The sequence below is a fragment of the Triticum dicoccoides genome, chromosome 3B (genome assembly GCF_002162155.2).
Source record: "Triticum dicoccoides isolate Atlit2015 ecotype Zavitan chromosome 3B, WEW_v2.0, whole genome shotgun sequence".
Lineage (NCBI taxonomy): Eukaryota > Viridiplantae > Streptophyta > Magnoliopsida > Poales > Poaceae > Triticum > Triticum dicoccoides.
This window is the reverse complement of record NC_041385.1, coordinates 647,193,632-647,209,232: the sequence shown is the minus strand read 5'-3', so window position 1 is coordinate 647,209,232 and position 15,601 is coordinate 647,193,632. Positions and strand designations below refer to the sequence as shown.

Genomic DNA, 15,601 nt, shown 5'->3' with positions numbered 1-15,601 from the left:
TTATTACCAACATGGCATCACTCAAAGATAATACTTGTCAAAGAACAGCTTGATCAGGCACAAAGACCTAGACATGTGCAAGAGAAGGGAATCAACACATAAAATTTAACCTGAATCTACCTCAACCATGAGCAAGTACGAGCACTGCTCCTTGCCTTGAGTAAGTGCTTGCTCTGGTTTAGTTTGCCCCAGCACAACAGAGATCTTCCCTGGATGACATAGATTTAATATATGTTCTCCTCCTAGTACTAAAAATAGGACTACATGGCTTCCTAGCGATTTAAAGCTAACAGAGATCAGAGAGCAAACTAATTTCACCAATTTATCACTGTAATCTCTATTGAATACAACACTTTGCCACATCTTGTATTATCTATATGGCATTGCTAAAGTGATTCTAATCTGAAAAAAGAATAAAAAAAATCCAACTTTGCCATGTTGAACAGCATCCGTAGTATTGCATGATGTAGTGACCCAAAATTAGTAGCACTATAATTGGATGGTTCAAACTCATGTGTCGGATGTCCTAAAAGTTCAGACTTGTATTAAAAAAATAAGGAAATTCCACAATATATCTTAAAAATGTAACTATGGATGGATTGAACAACCAAATTGCTACCTGATAGAGCAAAATTCCATATGCTTTCTGTTTTTTAAACCTAGTTCGAGGTGGATTCCATATTCTAACTGCACTTTACGGGAATGGATCTACAATCATATTAAGAGGTTCCTTTCATCTAGAGCTGGTGCTTCAGCTGTTGGAACACTTAAGCTCAGATCTTCAGTATGATTTTCTTCAACTGTAGGATCGAACAAAACCTACATGATAGATTGCTTACATTGATTAATAATCAATCAAGCAATTTTGAAAACTTCAGTTATCTTGCTGGAGCATGTAATCTATGAGCCTGTTGTAGTGGTCCACTCCTTCCTGGTTCACCTTCCCAGTCCCATCTACAGTTTTATCATACACAGCTCTACATCAGAAACTACTTTTGATCCAGGAAAAATAATATTGGATCGAAAATTAGCAAGCTGCTGTGGTTGGAGGAGGGATCAGGGCACATATATACCTGGGAAAATCCTCCACCAGGAGATCGAGAACCGGTACGCGTCGAAGCCCATTTCCTTCATTATGCTCACATCCTCCTACACACACCTCAGAGTAAAAGACCTCTGTCAAACATCAGGATACCACCAAGAAACACCAGAAAAACATAGCAGTCAGGACGATTGTTCATACAGTATAATACACACCTTGTACCTATGGTACTCATCGACCGTCACGTCGGCGGTGCCATTGCCGGCGATCGTCCCCGGTATGGCTGCAAAGGCGTCCCAGATGCTGGGCCTGCGCCCGCCCTGCCTCGCCATGCCCTCCACCTGGTACACCGACGCGGCCGTCCCGAACACGAACCCAGCCGGGAAGCCCCGCCGGCTCAGCCCGCCCGTGTTGTGGATCTCCGGGTTGGGCCCGTCGCATTGCGGCTCCGGGGCGGCGGGAGGACGTGGGGGTGTGCGTTGGCGGCTAGGGAACCTGCGGGCCGCGTCGAAGGGCGGGGGCGGCGGCTCGGCGACCTGCGGACCACGGCGAAGGGCGGCTCCGGGGCGGCGGCTCGGCGACCTGCGAGCCGCGGCGAAGGGGATCCTGCGGCGCAGGGCTGCTCCGGCGGCGGCTTGGGCGCGATGGACGGGCTCGATGGCGGCTCCCGCGACGAAGGGGATCCCGCGGCGAAGGGCGTGGCGGGCGGCTCCGGAGGAATGGAGGAGCGGCGGGAGGCTCGGGAGGAGCGGCGAGGAACGGGAGAGGGCGAACGGCGGGGGAGGAGGAGCAGGGGCGAGAGGTCGAGGTCGTGCGGGTGGGGCGAGAGGACGTCGGGGCGTGCGTTGTTTGCTTTTTTTCTGAACGGCGGGGCAGTTTTATCGAGGGATGGCTTGAAGCGTTAAACTCGATGCGTGGTTTGTGGCTTAATGCGTGGCTTGTTGTGTTAAACACGGGATGATTATGGGCCATCAGATATTATAGATGGACGGATAAAATTGTTTGGATCTGCCCCTTTCTTTCTTTTATAGTGGTAGTAGATTAGCAATGTTTGAATAAGTGTTGTGTTGATTGCTTATCAGATATTCTCCACCTCCATTTCGGAACCTATATCTAGACTTGTGTTTCTGGTGTCTGTTGTACTTCCATAATTGAAGATGGATAGATCGATGTTTTCCCGCAAAAAGAAAAAAAAAAGACTTGTGGAGCGTTGTTTGAATATCGACCCCTCGATCAACGAGCGGCCGTTGTTTATAAAACAGTCTGATCGAGGGGTCGTTGTTTAAACAGACTTCACTCATCCATCTGTTGATCGATCAACCACCCGTCTCACCCATCTGAACCAAATATCTGGACTTGTCGAGCGTTGTTTGAATATCGACTAGGGTTAAGTGCTCGTGTGGGAGATGGAAATTTCACACCAAATTTCCCCATCGAGCAATCACCCCCTTGCACTTTTTGTGACAGCGGTGACGATGCCATCATCGCTAGGCTGGATCAGCCACAGCCACCTGCAGGCTGCACATGTCATCATTCAGTGCGCACACCACACGCAGGACATGATGGTCGCAGCTGTGGTATATGGCGTCGTGCACGCGTTTTTGCTTTACAGCGAGCGAGCGAGCGGCGGCATGTCCGTGATCAGGAGCTCTCGTCTCCCGTGACCGTGACCCAGCCAGGTCAGGCCATTCCATCCGCCCGGCCATTCAAATGAGCCACGCGCGTCGGTTGGGACGACCAACCGGAGCAGATTCGTTCATGCCAACACAAGTAAACACTAAAAAAAATCACCAAATACATCAATAGTTATGTACACCGAGAACAGATTTTCAATGTTTTGCTAGGTGTTTCTGGCATCCCCGACATCTAAAACTGCGAAACTACAGAATCGATGATCGGATAGGCCGACCCACGGGGCAACCTGCCTGAGAGAAGCCACGAGATTGTGGCTCCGTTCTTTTACAGCGTCGTTCACTACTTCAGCGCCTTTGCCTAGTTCAGTACAGTGGGACTGCTCCAGCAGAAGTAGTAGGAGCTTTTTTTCCCGACTGGCAGATTGTCCTGTAGATGTGAAAGACAAGCAACCGACGAGAAAAGCAGCTGATCATGTACCGTTGGGTGCGGCATCAGAGAGCGTGTGGTTCATGTCTTCCCCATGCTTTCCGTTCATCGGCATCCATTGTCGCTGCAATGATCAGGAAAACACAGATTAGGAAAACGCGTCAAAAAGAAAACAGCGAAAAACAGCTAGATGTCATTGTCTACATCTACAAACGAAGTTTCAACATACGATGATCTGTTAACTCCCAAGAAAAAAGAAAAGGCGTTATGACATGTTGTATTTTAACTGCAAATTGTAGTGAAATGTGAATGAACTATCAACGTGCACATCAAAAGCCTATATATAATACCCGATCAGTAGAATCAACGTTGTTTCCATTCAATAACTTATGGTGTTCGTCCTTCATTTTGTTATCCTTCTCGGGCTTGTGGAGCTCTTCCTTCATCCTGTCACTTTTATCTTTTGTGCTTACTGGAAGCAAAGATAACCCACTTGTACGATCCGGCATTTCTGCAGAATTACGGCGAAGCTTTTTACAAAATGCATCATACAGAGAATCCTATTTGATTTCAAGATGCTAAACTAAGGGTACCTGGGAGGTTCTTGTCAACAAAGAATACAACCAAATTGACAGTATACCTGTGGAGAGAGGGTCAGTCAAAAAGAAAGGCTTATGGCAATATAATCATACTATTGAAATGGAATTTGATCTTACCAAGCAACAACAACGTCCACAGTGTAGTGCTTGCGAGAAGCAATGATAAGAAGACTTTGGATGATGGCCATCAACCAAGCAAATAGCTTAATCAACCTAAAAAATAAGATCCACCAATTATACTTGAGCATGTGAGGGCATGAGCTGGCATGCCACCTATGCGAAATCAAATGCACATGTTACAAGCACAAACACCTACAAAGATATTTCAATACCTTTTTGATCCATATTTATGGTATGTACGCACGAACACAAGAGTAAAGATCATGTGTGATGAAAATATCAGATCACCACAGCCAAAAAGCACTCCACGAGGAACTGCAAAGAATAATATGAGTCAATAAAACTTCCACTCAGAACACTCAATCCACCAAATGAAAGGCTTACAGTTGATTAGGAGCACTTCAAGAACATTTTTGGGTGGTGGAAGAGTGGCCAATTTTGAGCCCTGTAAAAGCAAAGTAAATGGATTCAGTAAGGCCTTCGTGCAAAGCTCTTGCGGGTGATAGATAGCATGTATGTATGCTTTAGCTACAATGAGATTGAGAGTTTAAGGTTACCTCACGACAGTGATAATTTGGGCCAGGAAGCTGAGTGGAATAGAATGTAATAATTCGCAAAAACTGTGAAGCCTGGAGGAGAAAAGTGTCACTGGTTGGGACATGGATATAATTATGGAAGTTGTGAGTTAGGACAACCATACTTACAACTAAAAATGCAAGCACCCTGCGCCAGAGTAGAACAGTGTAGAAACGTTTGCTATGATAAACAAAAGGGTGAAAACTCCACTGCAATACCACAAATAAATTGTCAAAACTCGCAATCGTAATATATTATCAAGCATTATAAGAAAACTAGCATCAGAAAGAAAATTGTCCAGAAGATGCAGAGAGGAGCAAGGCAAAGGAATGACTAAAAATGCAAGCACCCTGCGCCAGAGTAGAACAGTGTGTTGGTTGCTTGCTAAGACTAGCTGGTGGTTGTTTTTTTCCCCACATTTTTACGTCTTTGGATACATCATACCAGGTCAAATCATCATACATAATAAGTAAAGAAAAGGGATGCTAAAATCTTGTCAATCAACATACAGTGGAGCGAACAAGTCACCTACCAACAGAAATGAAAGGAAGATGGAAGTGAATACAGTCTCACTAAGATAACCTTTGTCTTGCCCGAGCTCCTAAAAACACGGAGAAATGACACCAGTGGTCCAAATAAATCAGCATCAAGTATTTCCAAATGATATGAACTGAACTATAAGCAGATGACATACCGGAAGGGCCATAAATCCCATGTCCTGGAGTATTGGACCGGGCCGATGCAAGTAATGTACTCCTCGAGCAGCCAATCCATGAATATACTGATTATAGATAAAATAGTTCCATGAATCTCAACACAATCCATTAATGACCAAAACATATATTATCAATGAGTACAATCTTAGAAGACACTGCAGAATAATGAACTGGTGTTAGTAATTTTCCGCTCTCTCAGACAGAGAACCTGAACAAATTATGAGGAAAAAAAATCTTTATTACCACTTGATCACAAAGCTAGCCAAATGGTTCTATTTCGTGTGCAATATCTCTCATGAGATCCTGTCGTCCATGATGCTATTCCTGTTTCTTAATAGTTTAGTTTGTGGTTTTGTTTCAATAAAGATCAGCGTATAGCTCAGAAAATTCTTGCATCGATGAACAGAGCCTTCTGAAAAAGGTCAACGATAACAGTCTCCAGATCAAAACACCCACAGGTTATGCGCGTGGGGATGGTTGCGTGCAGAACAATACTACTTTCAAGGAGGATTGATGTAGGAGAAGAAATGCCGAAATAACTGGATAATTTAGGGCGATGTGTCTTTCTAAAGAATTCAAACGATAATTAAGAATTTCAAAATGAAGACAGATATAAGACTCAATTTATCCAATACAATCACAGGAGCTGTGGGGGAGGGGGGGGGGGGTCCAAGCATGCTAGTTTTCAGTGCAGGGAAACCAGCAACAACACAGTAGGAGACAATTTAGATTGCAACAGGTAAGGTATATTGCTTTTGATGTTGGCTCCAGCTCAACAAAAAAATTGAACCGCAAGAACTAAGCCTGCACTTCCACAGCACTTTTAGTGTGAATTGGCAGCTATTGCACAGAAAATCTATCATATCTCACAAGCTATTAACAGTTAATGCTGTGAATTCGCAGCTAGAATGCAACATATGTTACAAGTCATCAGGTCTTAATGCTGCATATCCAGAACACACATCACAGAGCAAATTTTAAGGCATGCGTCCTTCTCAGGCACTCTCTGCCTGATTAAGAAGACCTTTGGCACGAGCTTGTGTATAATTTAGCACGATTAGTTCAACCAACTAAAAACTCATCATCGGAGTTGAACCAGCCCTCCCAAATCCAACACCCGAATTAGCAGCTACTATTAGCCTAGAAAGGAATTAGCAGCAAGCTAACAACAAGTGCAAAAGAAAAAAAGGGGTGAACGATCCGTCTCGTCAAAGTCAACATTCAGACTCAGCGGCTCAGAGAACAGAAGCGCCGACTAACAGAGCACGCCATGGTCTGATACTTGTACACACGGGGAAATGTAATTCAACAAAACGAACTGAGAGGTTCACCTGAAACACAATTCCGGCAAGTAGCAGGTGCCACTTCTCGAACAGAAGCTGCAGCTCCACCGACGTCTCGGCGCACACCTTCCTCCATAACTGCAATAGGACAATCGGAGAAAAATAAGCTTAACAAACTATACCCAAAACAGATATGGGGCCCAGCCCCCACACGCCAACGAATCGAGACCTTGGTTGCCTCCCGCGCGATGTAAATCGCCATGGCCGCAGCGCCCGCTCCCTGTCGTCCGACTGAAGCTAACACCGGTTGGGTTCACAACCATGCTCCGATCCGCACATCACCGCCGGGATCTCGCGCGGGAACTCGCCGCCTCGGGAACGCCGCGAGATCGGCGGCGCCGCCTCCGAGCGGACGACGGCACCCGAGAAGCTAAGCTTTGGGCGCTCCCGGCGAGGAGAGGGCAGGGGCGCGAGCGAGCGTGATCTCCGGCGGCGCGACGGGCGGAGGTGGGTGGTCGGGCCGAGCCGCCGCTGAGGAGTCACGCGGCGACGGGGACACGGCGTCGACGGTTTGAATCGGGGACGGCTCGCGGAAACAGGGCAGGGGAAGTGGGCGTTTCGGTAAAAGTGGCGGGCTTAATAACAGCTTAAGTAACAGCTTGAGCAGCTTTCTGCTGGCCGCGTTAATTTTTAGGCACGCCCGCTGGATTCCACAGCTTGCGCTGTTGCTCGCTGTGTCCGGCTCATCGGGCGCAAGATTTTAAATTCTGATCCATCTAAATTAGTGATTTAAACACTCTTATATTTCTTTACGGAAGGGGAATTATATAAAAAAAGTGAATTATGTTTCCAAAGAAACATCTTAAATTTGCAAGTGTTTCACTTCAGTACTAGTTTGTTTTTGCTTTCAGTGAGATTATGATAAAATTCACCGGATTTTAGTAGGCATTGAAATATTGACCTTTCGGTTAAAATGTTACTGCAATTTTAGTAGTGCACATGGATTTAAATATTTTTTAAAATACTTTTGAAATGAATTCCAGTGTTTGGTTGAATTCAATTGAATGTTTCAGCATTTTGGCCGAAATGCAAACCGAAATAACTGGATCTTTAGTGATTTCGGTTGTTGCTGAAATTTTTCTAAAACTGAAAGTGGAAGCATATATTGCTCACTACGATCTCCAATGGAAAAAGAGAACACGTCGACTCGGGTCGTTTTTCTGTTTATCCATGTTAATTTCTCTGAGCAAATTGACGGCCACTAATGCAACGAAGCAATTGACTTTCATATACTTATCGTATGACAGGGTTGAAAGAGGAGACAATTGTTAGTCTAGGTAGAAAAGTACATATTTTGGTGGTGAAATATGTGTTGAAATCCAGGTAACTTACTCGTTTTTGTACAAATAAAAAACAACATCTTCATGTTGGGTTGCGAGATTTTGATTGTTCTATGCGAATGAGACTTGTGAATAATCCTATCAATGACAAGAAAACAAAAGACATCAAAAACGTAAAGTCAAATCGACCAGCAATAGCCCCACTGTGAAGAGGATGTGGACAACACCTCCTTTTTTTGTGAAGTTATTTGTCGGTACATTCAATAAAAATTGATGTAATTTATAACTTGCTATTTATCAAAAGGGTGTGGTTAGGTCTTAGTTGACTGAGACTTAACTAAGTCTAAGTCAAGTGACATAACATGTAAGAAAGAAAGAAAAGAAAAATAAAAATTTGCACTGATCTTCACGTAAGATCTCACGAAAATAGCATCGACTGAGACTTGACAGTCTCGTTACAAAAAATTTCTGTTTTTGTTACTTCAGACCTATAAAATTGAAAATCTTACGGTGAAGATGAAGTAAAGTCCGATGTAGGGAGATGTTTATTACATCATATACTAGATAGAAGAGCCTCATCATATATATTAAAATCTATTTAAAAATCCCATGCCACATTCTCTCACACATAGAAGAGCCTGACACCAATCAATGGCACAACAACAGCATAAGGCACCGCTTGGAATGGGGGTAATTTTATACGCGTGTATTTATTCTACAGGTGTAAGTTACAGGTCAACAGTTAAGATCAGCCTGAAATGAAAACGAACCGGAGGAGGTCCGTATCTTATACCGGCCAGAAAACGAGCAGAAACGCTAATCCAAACAGGGCCTAATTCAGGTTGCGTTTGGCGCTACGGTTTTGTTTCTTTACTGTTGGTTTGATTCGTTTATAGTACTTTTATTGCAATATTTTTGCAGCATGTTATAAAAATTAGCAAAGCAGCAACTCAGTGACCGCGGAATGCGCCTCAAACTATCAGTCGGTAGACAGATGGTAAGTAACCATACAATCATAGAGTCTGGCCGGGTGTCACCACTCACCAGAGAATCAAACTTTACAAAATCCATCCACATCACTCGGACCTTATTCTGCGCAAGGTTGGCACAAAGAGGCAAATTTCCACGCACACGGTGTGCAAACCACCTGGACGATTCGTAGGCGGCCGTCCTTTCAGAAGACACCGAACATTCGACAGGAATGAACGGTTGCTTTTGCAGGTGGACAGGAAGGGACGGCCGGCGGCCGGGCCCCGATCGATCGAATACGCCGGCCTTATTCATGTGCACGCACGTCTGTCTGCACCCACCTACCTACCAGCTGCTTGCTGGCATGTGCCGAGCCAGTTCATACGGCGCGGGATACGGCGCGAGCAAATCTTCTGGGGCGCGCGCCACCATAATCGCGGTGTACGCGCCGCGGGAGCACATGACAGCGGCGTGGGCGGCGGATGGCTGGAGCGCGAGGCTTGCACGCGTCCGGCGGAGAGGCTTGCCGTCGCGGCGAAGCAGACGCGAGTGGACGGGAAAGAGACGCGACGGGGCCGCGGTGCTGCCGCGGTAGAGCCGTCCATTCCGTGTCTTGCTCGAACCGGGGCCGCTTTCGTGCGGAGAGACCGAGACGTCGGCGTCTGGATCTTGTTGTCTTTTGCGTGGAGCAGTCGGCCGCCGTCGTCTGACGTCTCCCGCTCCCGCGACCCCAAACCGATGTCGGTTCGTCCGCTAATCGTCCGCTCGGGGCAGAAAAACGGACACGGACAACTACTTGAGGTCGTGCGGCCGCCGGTGCGTTCAACGGGCACGCCTTGTCCCAAACTGTCCGCGGTTGTGGATATAGTACCAAAGTTCATAATACGAAAGTTCGATGCAGGTCTTAATTTAACTAGCAAATAATACAAAAACATGAATATATAAACATAAAACGTCCATAAGGTCATAGTACCAAAGTTCAATGCAGGTCTTAATTTAACTAAAACTTAATAAAAGACATAAAAAAAATAGATAAAGGCCCGTCGCTGGTGGCCGCCGTCGTCTTCAGGAGTCGCCGTCCTACTCGTCGTCGTCGCCAGTGAGGTCGACGTAGGGCGGTGGCTCCCACAGGTGGGCTGGTGGCCCTGCCAGACAGGGGGCGCCTACGCCGAAGGCGCCTGCACCACCTCCTTCCGTGGATCCTGCTCGTGCTCTGGTGATCACGACAGTGGGGCTGACCATGGGTCGACACCCACTAAGTCAGCCATCTCTGGCACCGTGCACCACCAGCTCCACCGCTGACCCACCAGACGAGGGTTCCACGCGGCGATGGGCGCCTCCTCTAGCACCTCCTCCTTGACGTCAACGTCCATCTTTGGGATGGCCACGTCGCCGGCCGTAGACAGGGTCAGAGCGGTTTCCAGGCCATCCTATTTGCCGCTTGTCGTGCGTGTTCATGGAGTCCTCCATGACACGCCTCATGAGGCGGGCCTCCTCCTCCTCGGTCATGGGTGGCGGCGATGGCGGGGACGGGGGCGGAGAAGGCGTCGGCGTGATATCGCGCACACGCCTACGACCCCGCGTTTGGGGAGGGTTGTCATCAACACGAAGAGGACGCGGGCGGCGCGGGCTAGGAGGACGACCGGTAAAAAAGGATTGCCGCCACTGGTCGTGCTTGTTGCGGAGCCACGTATCCCATAGCGGCGAATCGATGGCGTACCTGGAGTCAGCCAGTAGATCTGGTGGGAGGCGCCGACACTGTCGGTTGATCTTCTCACGGCGGGCGCGGCCGCTCGCGTGCACTGGAAGGATCAGCACATGGTCGACAGAGAGTCAGAGAGATGCTAGTTATTTGGCAGGTGGACATCTCCCCACGGCACCGGCGTCACCGTCTCCACGTAACGATGGCATACACCGACATGGATGTATGGCCTGTCGCGATGCCCGGCCGCCGGGGCCGCCATCTGGAAAGCTGGCGGAGCAGGTGGTGGAGAAGGCGGTGCGGGCAGCGCAGATCTGCTGGAGTGACGTCGGCCATAGGAGGAGCCCTCCTCGTGGTCGTGCTTCCCCTTGATCCAATGCCTACTCATGGCGCCGACGGGGAGGTGGGCGAGCGGGATGCGACGGCGGGGAGGTGGCTAGGGTTTGCTCGTGTCTGTGAGGAGGAGGCAGGTCAGCTTGGAAGTGGAAGCTGTGGACTAGCCAGTCCACGGCTTCCACATTAAGAAGGATGATGACCCTACACCCGTGTCAATGACAGTCGGGTCCCGCCGTGCGTGCACATTCAATTTGGGCAGTGGAGGTAGGTGGACGGCCGCCACCCGTTCCCAAAGCGGATGCCGAGCAAGCGCGTCCCCGTCCGTTCGACGTCCGTGTAGACGCAAACCGGACGCATGTTTGCGCCGGAAATGGGGCGTGCCGGACGCGAAACGGATAAAATTTGAGGATGTAGTCGCGCATTGGGCCGTGTTGTCTGTCTGTTTTGGCCCAAATGAACATACACGGACAGAATGGGGTCGCGCGTTGGAGTTGGACTTATTCAAGTGTTGATCACAGATCGTAATGGCACATCACGGTGCACATTATCTAAATGTTCCTTATTTCCTGGCAAAAAAAAACGCACCGTGGGTTGCAACGGGAGAAAAAAAACATCACTAACCCAATAATAACCATAACTGAAGACCCCAATAGTTTCACGTCATTTATTTTAACATGACATCTCATATGTGTTGTCGCTTATCCTTCTTTCCACCCTCGTCGACGGTGACCTCAGTGCTCACATAGTCACAACATGTTTGAATGTGGTCAATCCTAAGACGTCTCTCTCTCTCTCTCTCTCTCTCTCTCTCTCTCTCTCTCGGCATAAGATAAGAAATCTGCTTTCTTTTTCACTCCATGAGGTTTTGCTGAGGCAAGCATGCTTGGTTATAAATGATTTCTTTCGTCCCCATTCTGATTTTACTGAGGTGTTCCTTTTCAATCCGAATCGTCACCAATACGAAATAAAGAAGGATTGTGCACTATTGATTATGGTTGCACCCTAAAAAGCATTTAAAAATCATTGATAGGTAAAAAATAACATCATATTCAGATTCTACACATGTTTTTAATCAAATTTCATATATAGCATGATAAAATTGGAGTTAGGCTTTAAAAGATATGGATATTTTTCAAAAGCATTTGATATGAAAATCTGCTTTCCTTCCCACCCCATGTGGTTTTGCCGAGGCGTGCATGCGTAGTTATAGATGGGTTCTTTCGTCTTCAAGCTGGTTTTGAAGTGTTCATTTTCAATCCGGATCGACACTAATATGAAAGAAAGATGGATTGTGCGCTATTGATTATGGTTGCACCTTAAATATCATTTTCAAACTGGTTAGCAGCTAAAATAACATCATATTCAGATTATATATATTTTTCTAATTAAATTATGTATATAATATGTTAAAACTGGAGTTATGGTTAAAGATATTGATATTTTTCAAAAGCATTTGATATGGACTACATGTTGATTAACCCAAATATCAGGGGGGTTTACGCAAATAGCAAAAGAACTACGGTCACTTAAATGTGGATCGCGAGTTGATTTCAGAAAACTGGGAGAGGGTGCAGAAGACGAAACATTTTTCTGAGTTACTTAAAAATTGGACTAGGGTTGATTTCAAGAGAGAGCAGGGAGTTTTCTTCAAAATGTGTGATGGATGGGCAGAAGCGTTCCTTCCTTTATAATAGGTATAGATTACCCAACGTCATTATGAAAGCGAAGTCTGTTATGAGACCAGAACCACACCATCTACCTATAGAAGACATCCATCTACCCACACGCCATAAACCAACTGCCATGTCATGCTATCCAGGACAGAACACTATGAATCTATTGTTCAACATCTAAAACTCCGAAAAGGGAAAGTGGGCAAAAGACAATGAGAGCATTTCCAATAGGTGATGTATAAAATAGGGCACTCAAAAGTAGTCATCAAGACATCAAAAAGTGAGATTTGAGGCATTAGGTTTTTTTCTCCAACTAATGGTGTAAAATAGGGCACCCGACCACATCTTTCTTCTCCACAATTGCATACATATTGAAACCTGTTGCGAGCATTCTTTGACATATTAGGCCCGTGCAAGCAACTCTTCCCTATCTGTGGTGACTATCGTGGTTCTAAGTCTGACAGTAAGTATAGAGGGTACGAATGGGGAGGCAAGGTCCTAGCTACGGTGAGGTTGTACGCAAGTGTTTACGAGTTCAGGCCCCTCTCGGAGGAGGTAAAAGCCCTATGTCTTGGTGCCCTGAGGCGGTCAACTGGATTATGTGAATGTGTGTTACAGGGGGTGCGAACCCTTGCCCCAGAGGAGGGGGGTGGCTTATATAGAGTGCGCCAGGACCCCAGCCATCCCCCATTACAAGGAGTTCAATGTACATAAAGATGGGGCGTTACTGATAACACCAGCCATGAGTGCTATTTAATGATCTTAAAGACTATGGAGTGAACGTCCGACCATTGCTATTCTAAGTGACTCTTGGTCTATAGTAGGTCGAGTGATTGATTGGTCGAGTGTCATCAGGAAGGAGGGGTACCTGAGTGAGTGATGTGTCGAGTGGATTGCACTCGACACCTTCACTAGGCACTCCTTGTTGTCTCTTGGGATTCTTTTCTTCTAGGGTAGAGACCTTGGGTAGGGCGTATAGGTCAGGCCTATGACCCTACCCTAGGTCTATATCATCATCATTAGCCCCCGAATGGATTAAGGTCCGAGTGAAAGGAAGTTGAAGTTAGCCTTGCTGCGCCTCTTGAGCTTCACAAGCATCCATGTTGAACTGGAAGCTCGTGTTGGAACTTCGGCTTCATTTCAGCCGTCTTGATCAATTCAGAAGTTGCCGAGTGGATCTATACCGTTACTCGTCGAGTGTTATTTTTGACGCGAAATCTTTGGCGCGATTGGTTACGGTGTATCTCACGGGATTCGAAATTTCGGGGGAAGCGCGTGGGGCAGAGCGTGCCGAAATAAGCGGGATGGATAGACAGGAGCGCCTCGATCCCCGCGCCACCTTTTTTGCCACGTACTCAGCACGCTACTGTTGCGGGATTTGATAGGATTGCCTGGGCTCACGCGTCAGTCACTCGGAAGTGCGTCCTTAAAGGCGACGAGGCCGAGGCGCTTGCACTGTGCGCGCCCTTCTCCTTCTTTTTCCTCTGCTTCTCCACCGCATCTTGCTCCTTCGCTCTTGACGCCGCCGCCCTGCCACCATGGTGAAGGACAAGACGGCGGCGCTGGAACGCGCAAAGAAGGCGACGGGGACGGCGAAAGGCAAGAAGATGAACCGGGGGTCGTCATCCCGGTCGGCACTGCCGCCGGGTTGGATCCAGGGCAATTGGATCCAATCTTCGCTCCGGCCGGAAGATTTGGAGGAGCTGGTTGAGTCCGGATTGATCACCAACGGGCCGCGAGGCTATCAGAGGGGGAGACGGAACCTCAGCCGTGACCGGGTGAGTGCGTTCTGCTCGCCACCCATGTCGACTGTGGTTTCTCCCTTCCCCCGCATCCTTTCTTCCGGAGTTTCTTGAACTTTTTCGGAGCCCAACTCCATCACTTCTCTCCCAACACCATTACATATCTTGCTGCATTTGTGTCCATGTGCGAAAACTTCCTAGGTTGTCGACCGCACTAGGGTCTTTTCAAGCATATTTTCACAATCCACTCCCAGTTGGTGAAGAAAGCAAATACGAGTGACGAGAGAACACATGTTATCCAAATGTGTGGGGGTTTGGGTATCCAGAAGAGGAAAAAGAGTTCTTTCCCTTCCATGACACTTCCTGAGTCGGTCAGAGGCATGCAATCAACCTGGTTCTACTGCCAGGACATTGCGGCTCCAGGCCAGTCGACTGGACTTCCCCCGTTATCTTTAGATCGCGCCGAGCAACCTCTTCATTGAAAGTGAACACTGCGGAGAGGGTGGAAATGGACATGTTGGTCGAGAGAGTGGTCCAGCTGATCAATCAGGGTGTCACTAGCATGGACTTGTTGGAGGTGTTTCTCAGTCGACGCATCCAGCCGCTCCAGGCTCGTGACCACTCGATGTGGATGTACTCTGGTGCCAACGACACCGCTCGAGTTCATCCAGAGGAGGTTTCGGCCAAGACAGTGGCCATGTGGCTGAAGAGCATTACAGGAAATAAGGACAACCCCAGGGGAGCTAGGAGAGTCGACCCATTCAATGACAACAACCCGCCAGATAAGGTTTGGTCTCTGTTACCGACTGCATTTTGATACATTTTGGGACTGTCTTTGAATCCGACTGGTATTTACTTGACTTCTTGTCTTGTAGGTTTTGATACGGGGCTAACCCGGTGTAGGACAATCTTTCATGATTGGAGTGGGATCCCTCGAAGAACATGATGAACACGGGGAAGAACGGGGAGAAATCACAAGAGGAAACACTCAAGAACAAGTCCAATCACACCTCCACTAGACAATCAAACACACAAGATCCACAAGGTACATGAACAACAAAAGGAAAGATACAAGGTAGAGTACATCTCCAGGAGGAGGTCTTGATGGTATCCTAGACGGATCTTCCCGCAAGGGGGTCTTGATGATATCCCGCAGGATCTTCTCACATGGAGGTCTTGAACTCCATGGGAGTGGTAGTCTCTCTCTCTCTCTCAAGAGTAGAGGTAGGAGCAAAGCTCACCTAAGAATGAGCTATCATATTTGCTGACCCTAGAAAGGAGGTGGAGGTGGTCTATTTATAGTCTATGCCACGAATGGGTAAGTGGGAGAGGGATACAAGGCCAAAGGCCCACGACTATGCACACAGGCGTCGGACGTCCGGTCGGTGTCGGACGTCCGAAGGCTCGGGACGGTCCGGACGTCAGGAAGTCTTCGGACTTCC

General features: G+C 47.5%; 1 protein-coding gene across 1 annotated transcript; it reads right to left on the bottom strand.

Annotated features, from left to right (window-relative positions):
- Window positions 1-2,797: 2,797 nt before the first annotated feature.
- On the bottom strand, window positions 2,798-7,016 carry LOC119277608 (phosphatidylinositol:ceramide inositolphosphotransferase-like). The gene is made up of 12 exons (XM_037558891.1): window positions 6,627-7,016; window positions 6,446-6,535; window positions 5,093-5,179; window positions 4,931-4,999; window positions 4,527-4,607; window positions 4,380-4,451; window positions 4,207-4,267; window positions 4,035-4,137; window positions 3,820-3,915; window positions 3,697-3,743; window positions 3,454-3,614; window positions 2,798-3,227 (listed from the first exon to the last, which is right to left on the bottom strand). The coding sequence occupies exons 1-12, from the start codon at window positions 6,657-6,659 to the stop codon at window positions 3,147-3,149; spliced, it is 981 nt and encodes a 326-aa protein (XP_037414788.1). The 5' UTR covers window positions 6,660-7,016; the 3' UTR covers window positions 2,798-3,146.
- Window positions 7,017-15,601: the final 8,585 nt, after the last annotated feature.